The sequence below is a fragment of the Scomber japonicus genome, chromosome 2 (genome assembly GCF_027409825.1).
Source record: "Scomber japonicus isolate fScoJap1 chromosome 2, fScoJap1.pri, whole genome shotgun sequence".
NCBI lineage: Eukaryota > Metazoa > Chordata > Actinopteri > Scombriformes > Scombridae > Scomber > Scomber japonicus.
This window is the reverse complement of record NC_070579.1, coordinates 21,796,149-21,803,838: the sequence shown is the minus strand read 5'-3', so window position 1 is coordinate 21,803,838 and position 7,690 is coordinate 21,796,149. Positions and strand designations below refer to the sequence as shown.

At 41.4% G+C, this 7,690-nt stretch overlaps 1 protein-coding gene across 1 annotated transcript; it reads right to left on the bottom strand.

The window, feature by feature from the left end:
* Positions 1–697: 697 nt before the first annotated feature.
* Positions 698–5,985, bottom strand: ppp2r2ca (protein phosphatase 2, regulatory subunit B, gamma a). The gene is made up of 9 exons (XM_053330959.1): positions 5,922–5,985; positions 5,353–5,450; positions 5,053–5,236; positions 4,429–4,541; positions 4,017–4,194; positions 2,389–2,553; positions 2,084–2,253; positions 1,288–1,379; positions 698–995 (listed from the first exon to the last, which is right to left on the bottom strand). Exons 1-9 carry the CDS (start codon positions 5,983–5,985, stop codon positions 698–700), a joined length of 1,362 nt encoding a protein of 453 aa, XP_053186934.1.
* Positions 5,986–7,690: the final 1,705 nt, after the last annotated feature.

The window sequence follows — 7,690 nt, the reverse complement described above, 5'->3', positions numbered from 1 at the left end:
AGGAGAGAGGTTCAGCTGATGTCATCAGAGAAGAAAAAAGATTCAGGATGATGTTGTGAAGAACTGTACAATAACACCACTCCTAATATCCCATAATTGTGAAAAAAGCCTAAACCTAGATGTACATCTAGTAAAGTCACTGGGCATGTGGAGACAGAATGCACGGTCCAACCATCACAAGACCTTCATGTTCTGTAGCATTGAACATTCCTTCCCTGTTGCAACACAACATACATTTTCTATTTTGTGTCAAAACGTATGAGAGCACATCAGTGAAGAATGCAACATTGTGTGGTCAAAAGCACTGAGTCATTACAGATGCAGAGGTGTCCCTGCACCTCTTTTGCTGCCCTTGCAGTGGAGCCATTACACAAATATCTTGAAAAAGTGGAAGTGGTGGGACCAAAAACATGTCCTGATGGGTGAAGACATCAGTTCAGTGTTGAAAAAATGAATATACGCCTTCCAGGGGGATCAAATAAATTAACAGTGTTGTCATTTTATCATTAATCCAATCTTTTATCAACATAAACAGATGTCACATCTCAGTATGTTGTGAATCAGCTTGGCTTTGAATTAATCTTCTCATAAAGACTGTCCACTCTACACGCCTCCTCTAAGACATCCAAACATATTTGAGTCACCATTTGTGTATAAGTGATAGTTTCATAAAAGCAGTGTGTTTGCTCCATCCCTGTCACTGGGCCTGCGTCTCAGGGTTGACTCGATCCTGGAAGATGTACAAGTTGTTAGTGGCTGCTATGGCAATGATATTCTCAGATGGGTGCCAAGCCATGTGCAGGATTTTCTTGGTAAAGTCCAAGCTATCTACGCCCACATCTCCACGGCGACGTTTGCCACCAGTGTACACACGGCGGGTCCGCAGCACAGCCCGAGGCTTGCTGCTCTCCCGCCACGCCTCCAGCGTTACACCTCGCCCCGTCTCCCTGTCGAACATCCGAAAGAAGCTGTTGTACGCCCCTGTCATGATCACACTGAGGAGAGAAGGGGAAGGGAGAGATATGGATGTAGATGGTAAAGACAGGAGAAGAAAGGACGAGGAGGAGAGAACAAAATTGAAAGCACAAAGACAGTGATTGATTTGATGTCAGCAAAGCTTGTCTCTGGAATTGATTTAAATGGCAGATAATGGCAGAGGCAGAGGATTAAGGGAATCACAGTAAGCAGAAACACAGAGCCACATTCCCCCTACTCTGCTCTTTTACGATCAAATGTACTTAAATGTACTAAGTCTATACGTTATATACCTCATCAATTGACACTCACCTGTCTGAGCTGTTCCAAACACACTCAAACTTGTCAAAGATGCAGTCATTTTCATAGAGGGAACACAGCTTGCTCCTTAGGTACTCATGGACCTGGAGATGATGCAGACAGTCAACCTTATTTTCTGGGGTAAATTTATCATTAGTTAGATCAGAGTTTGTTTTTGTGTTTAACCCTAACCCTGTTTTTTCCTGTTGGTGTCCATATGTGTAGAGTACAGAGCATTTCTGCATTTAACACCAAACATAACCAACACCAAACCACATAAAAAAGAACGATTATTTGAAATTATTTATTTTCAATGAATAAATTAGGCCATTACAATGTCCCAAAACCCAAGATGCCATCTTCAGACTGCTTGTTTTATCAAATTAACAGCCCAAAATAGATACTGGATTGTCTTACTTTTACTCTTAGCCGATAATCTAATATATGCAGAACATAAACACATTTTTTGCAGTGATCCCTCAAATTTGGTTCCGAAACACCTGTGACAATGATATGTTATGGGGTCATGATATTTTACAGCAAAATCCTCACATTTGAGAAACAGGAACCAGTGATTTAGTTAAATTGTCTTCTTCTTTACTTTACTTACTTCTAGTCTTTTGGACTAAACTTCATATACTGTAAGATTTGTACAGATGGTCAGAAAGATGGCATTTAAAAAGACAGACACTATATATATACAAGTGTCACAGGCTATACAGACTTTGTAGGACTTGGTAGTTTTAGATGTAATCAGGTAATACATAACATTGCTACCTTGTTATCAACAACCTATTTGCTACCTTACCTGGTACGTCTCCACGGGGCCCTTGTCCATGTTCAGATCCCACACCTTGGCGGTGAGGTAGTCTCTAGTCAGCAGGTAGCGTCCACTGTGGCTGAACTTGACATCCGACACAGAGGAAATTATCTCTGAGAAGAAGGATCGGCTGCCGGGATCCTCAGGTTCCTCAAATGCTGGACAAAGACAGGAGGAGTTTGGCATATTTAAGTGATAATTTATGAATAAAATAATAAAACAATCATGATCAATTATTTTGCTAAACTGTATCAGTGTAAATAAGATCTCTAATCCCCACAACATTTGCTCACATTTGGTGTGTTTGTCACAGAGTGCAGAGGCTCTCATATCACAGAGGCGCAGGGTGCCCTTGCTGCTGCTGTACACAAACACATGGCAGTGCTGAGGGTGGAACTCTGCTGCTGTTATCACCTCCGTCAGGTCCTCCATGTTGGCTGGCTTTATGTCCACAATGTCTGAGGAAAAGGTTAGTCAGGGATCATACACCACACAGATGGCACCACATTGTTGGGAGGTGGCAAACAGAGAATATATGCACTATGAGTATGATGACTTGATTACTACAAACATTTTATGAGATATGCTAGAATATTTTTGCAGGACAAATCCAACATCCTTTTTAGTTTATTCTCAGTTACAGATCAAGCATCATGCTCACACCTCAACTCACAACCCTAAAAATGCACCCCAGCCAACCCCATGCATCCACACTGTGCTTCCCTCTCTCTGTTCTATTTGTGGTAGTCCTGTGTGGTTCAGTAGAAAGTGTACTGCTGAGTGAATTATTTAAATTCTTCTTCCATAGATGCTTCTCTGATTTTCTAGGTCAGCTTCCATTTGAATGGGAAATCACCAAATGCATCCCATCCAACAAGCTACAGGCACACACTCTAAGGCAGTACACAGCACTCTAATCCAAACATGTATCTGAACATATTCTTGTGCAGTTTACATTACTTATAGATCAAGAATGAATTCAGATGGTATGTCTCTACTGTATGTATACTTCAAGATGTGGTATTGTGTGTGTGATAGGTATATTTGAAGCCTGCCAAGCCTTTAACTGTAAGGATTTGCTCTTCACAGTAGTAGTTGTTGTACCATTAAACCACTCACTTTGTTGACAATGAATGACAAAACTACCAAATACAAACAATGCACTATGGATTTTAAAGGTAAGTGTTTTCTTATAGAAGTATGCCATATGCATCTAAAATATACTGCTTCAGTGATTTACAGTAATAGCTAAAGTTTGGTTACACTTTCTCATTCAAGGGAACAGGAAGGTGTGTCAAAATTTGTGACTGGTGCTGTGCATGTTGTTGGCACATGTAACGTGATTGATATGTTAAACTCATTCACACTAATATTCAAATTATTTAATTGCTTATAGTTTAAAACATAGATTGATTATAATGATTAATTTAAGATTAAGAAACAATTAAAATGGAAGTAAAATGGTCCCCCAAATATGACTAATGCTTAATGATTAATTCTAACTTTAATTACCTGTAAGAAATGGCTCAATGAAATGCTTTAAAGGTTTTACTTTGTATGTCACCTCCATTCTTCTTTTATTTTGCTTCATTTTTGTTCCCAAAATAAATTCTCCTTTAAGATTATCCATGTATAATTTACACATTGCTATTGCAGAGTTGCTTGTGGTGGCACACACACACAAATACTTTCATAACAGTAAAAAAGATAAGCCCAATGATCCACTTGTATTTAGTACAGTTCAGGGAATTTCATATCCTGTGGAATCTGAAAAGTGTCTCCGGAGAGAGATTAAATTACACACAAAAATCAAAGGGGAACTATAGCGTTACAGAAAGCAGATAGTTGTTTATGAGCAGCTGTGGAATTAAAAATGAAATCAGCGTGGGACAAAAAAGCAAATCTCTGTTGGGAAGGATACTGAAGCTGCGGTCTGTGATGCCCAAGTGCCACATATTGATGCGGAGGTCATCAGCGGACAGGTAGGTCTCCCCGTCGCTGTTGACTGAGATGGAGTTGACATGGTAGGTATGGCCATTAGCAAACACTCGTCTGGGACGGACCTCCACCATCAGATCTGTGGGTTTCAGCACCGGTACCTTAGATAGAAGAAAGATGGAAAGAGAGTGTGTGTAAGAAATAGAGTGAAAAGTGACAGCAAGAAAGACAAGAAGGACAGAATGAAAGGAGTCAGGGGTCATATAAGGGTAAGAGTAAAGGCACAAAAGTCAGGCACCAGGTTTGCAAAGCCAAAGTCAACCTGATACCGATTAAATCGACTAAAATCAAAGTGTTGCATGTGCAAGTGTGTGCGAGCCCGTGTGTGAGTGCACCTGCAGAGAGGTGATGGTAGATATGTCCTTGAGCCGTCCCTCCTCATCTTTCAGGTTGTATCCCTCTGGTCTCTTGTCTCTCTCACTCACCTTCCACAGTTTAATGGTCTTATCTGTGACAGGCAGTAGAATTTTCACATCACATCATCATTTTCACAGTGCGTGGATAAAAAAACTAATAATGATTTCTTGTTTTAAGGCAATCCAGGTGAAGATCTTTCTTTGGTTGGAAGGAAGATCATTTTTTCAAAATATGATTTCAGAGCAATTTTGTTTCATAATGTGAATATAATTAATGAACAAATGATAATTCTGCTGTTCTCACATGTGCAATGTGATGCCACTATTATACCCATAAGTGTGACTCCATTGAATGGCTTGGTGTTATTTTACACCCCCTAGGTAACAACTGATGAAACCATGCTGGCAAAATGCTGGAAATTGGGGGTGGATTGTACTGAAGTTTGTAATTCACGTCACAGTCAATCGCATCAAAATTCATGCCTTTTCACAGTCGATATCTTATGACAAAGCCTAAACACAGCTCTCCTGGTTGTACTTCATTCTAACTGGGAAATCTGGTTCATCATCTGCTAATCATAAATATGTTTGCAGTTTACTCACCATTGGTGGAGAGGAGAAAATGTGCAGCATTCTGTTGTGGCAGCCATCTGATCTTGTTGATTTTCTCTTCAATCTCCAGACTCTTCAGGTAGTCAAAATCTGGTTCATGGCTCTGGAACGTGCTGTAGACATTGTACTCCCCAGAGTCCCCAGTCTCCCCCACCTCCTCTGACTCCCCTTTAGACTGTCCAGGAGAGTATGTGTAAAGATGCATCACACAGAATATGCATTCAGTACAAAGAAAAACACAGGTAGGGTCAAGATGAAGTGATTATTACAAATTTGACATACTGAACTGACCTCAGTCTCTCTCTGGAAGATGACCACTCGGCCACCTTTATCCCCAGTGGCCAGCAGGTCCCCTGTCTGGTTAAACTCCACCGTAGAGATGACATCAGCTAGGACAAGAGGGAAGTGGGGGTTATTAAGCAGAATAATAATTAAAATGAGAGGAAGAAAATTGCAGTAACAAATATGGAATGACAAAAAAGTACTGGATCAATACAAAGTGTGATGTTCCTAAACCTAGAATAACTCATACTTGTGGAGCTCTGGCAAGATGATAATCAACAAATATAATTTCTGCACCCAGCTCCTTTTGACTCCAAACAATAAATCAAACATGTCTCTGCCTTAGGAGAGTAAGACTTGATTTGGCCACAAAAAGCATATCTAAAATTTAAAACAGTCAACAATGCAGTGTTTCTCACTGAGAGTTCAGTAAGTCATGAAGTGATTAATATCATCATCCATTCCTTATATCTAGTAGTGCAAGGATAATGCACCCATGAGCTGAAATTAATCCATTCAATCATACCAGTATGTTATCTGACACCACAGAGACCGAAATGACACACCGTCTGCTTTACCTTCAGTGACGTAGTCTCTCAGGAAGGTGTGGTTGATTTTGGGGCTCTCAGCGTCCTCGCCCATCTGAAGCTGAGGGAGGGTGATCCGCCAGCGTGCCCGTCCTGAGGGGAAGGGTCCAATCCGTGTTATCTCTCTCAACCCAGGCTCCGCCCATGCTGCTAGGGCCTAGCGGAGCGGCCTGGAACAAGGCATCCTGGGAAACCAACAGGCCAGGAAGAAAAGGAGGCGTGGAGAGTAGATGGAGATGGGGATGGAAAAGGAGAAGAAAGAGATGTTTCAGTATAGAGGAAGTGGAAAACAGGATGCAAAGGAGGAAGTGGTAAGGTAGATGATGTGGAGGCAGGGAGAAGTAGATGAAAAGCTGGTGATGAAGACAGTTTTGGAAAGAAAGTAGTAGGTTTATCATTAGGCAGACTGACAATCGATAGACACAGCATGCCAAATTTATACAAAGGTATGACCTTTGTTAAACATTTGCACACACTCATAAGGATAGACACACTTAGGCCTAATCAACACTGAAGCAAATCTCAGAGCTATAGAGTGAAGGAAAAACAACAATCAACTCCAGCAGAGAGACGTAGAGAGAATATAAATCCTTGTGTATTCACACAGAATCAAGTACAGTATGAACAGGATGTGATTGTGAAAATATCCACAGCAAAATTCGCCCTGTGTTGCTCCATAATGCTCCCAGGGTGTGGTAACCCTCTCTGCCTACTTTCCAGATCCCTGCACACACACACATACACACACATACACACACTCACACATACACACACACACACACACACACACACACACACACACACACACATATACACATGCATACATACACACACACACACATATATCTCAGATAGTCCTTGACGGAGAGCAGAGGAGAACGCAATGTCTTGCCTGTGCTGCAGGAGGGAGGGAAAAAGGCCTCAGCACACCTACCAGTCCGCCTGCTGTTGCTGCTGCTGCTATTCCTACTGGTGTATATATGTCCTCTGCTGCAGTGTGCTCAAGCAGGCCTGCGTATCTTTCGGAGGAAGAGGAGAAAGGAGAAAGAAGAGATAGCAAGGGTGGTGGTGAGAGGAGGAGAGGCAGAGGAGGAGAAAAAAGAGAAAGAGAGAGGGATAACAAGGAGGATGGAGGTCCGTTGCCTGCTGATGCTGTGGAACTGATTCTGTGCAGCATCCACTGTGTCATGGCAGCCTCCTCCTGGAGCAGCCAATCACAATGCAGCTGTCACTGGCAGATCCACCCAATGCAGGTGATGAGGTGTAAGAGGCCAGCAGAGGGAGCAGTTTAACACTGAGTGGTGTGTAGTTTGACATTAGTAAAGTCCTGCATTTAATTGTTGGGGTTTGCAACCATCATATTTTTAAAAGAATCAAATGCTCACACACCAAATTGATTGATTATGATTGGATTCCTCTGAAGACAGTGTTAGATTAATGTCACATGACCTCTGATAAGCCTTTTCCTTAACAGTACAGTTGAGCATGGCTCAACTAAAAATATTGTCCATACCACAAACTCTTTGTGACCTCCATGCCTAAATCTTTCTTACACAAATCCCTGACCATGAACCCTCTGTGACCTCTGTTCCTAAATCTTTCTTACACAGATTACATGTCCATTGCTCTATGTACAATATCTATACTATCTACCGAATTTCACTTCAAAATTTGATAAGACTTACCTCTCTTTCAAACTTTCTGTATTATCCCAAATGTACCCTTCCATACTACCATATCCTATTTGTATGCAAGCATAT

What these genes read in the sequence shown, in the direction of transcription:
- ppp2r2ca (XM_053330959.1), bottom strand. Translation starts at nt 5,985, where the DNA reads ATGGGCGAGGACGCTGAGAGCCCCAAAATCAACCACACCTTCCTGAGA. An exon ending in TCTTCCAGAGAGAGACTGAG is followed by an intron (nt 5,237 to 5,352) that starts GTCAGTTCAGTA and finishes TCTCCTGGACAG; the next exon opens with TCTAAAGGGGAGTCAGAGGA. An exon ending in GCCCCGTGGAGACGTACCAG is followed by an intron (nt 1,380 to 2,083) that starts GTAAGGTAGCAA and finishes CATCATCTCCAG; the next exon opens with GTCCATGAGTACCTAAGGAG.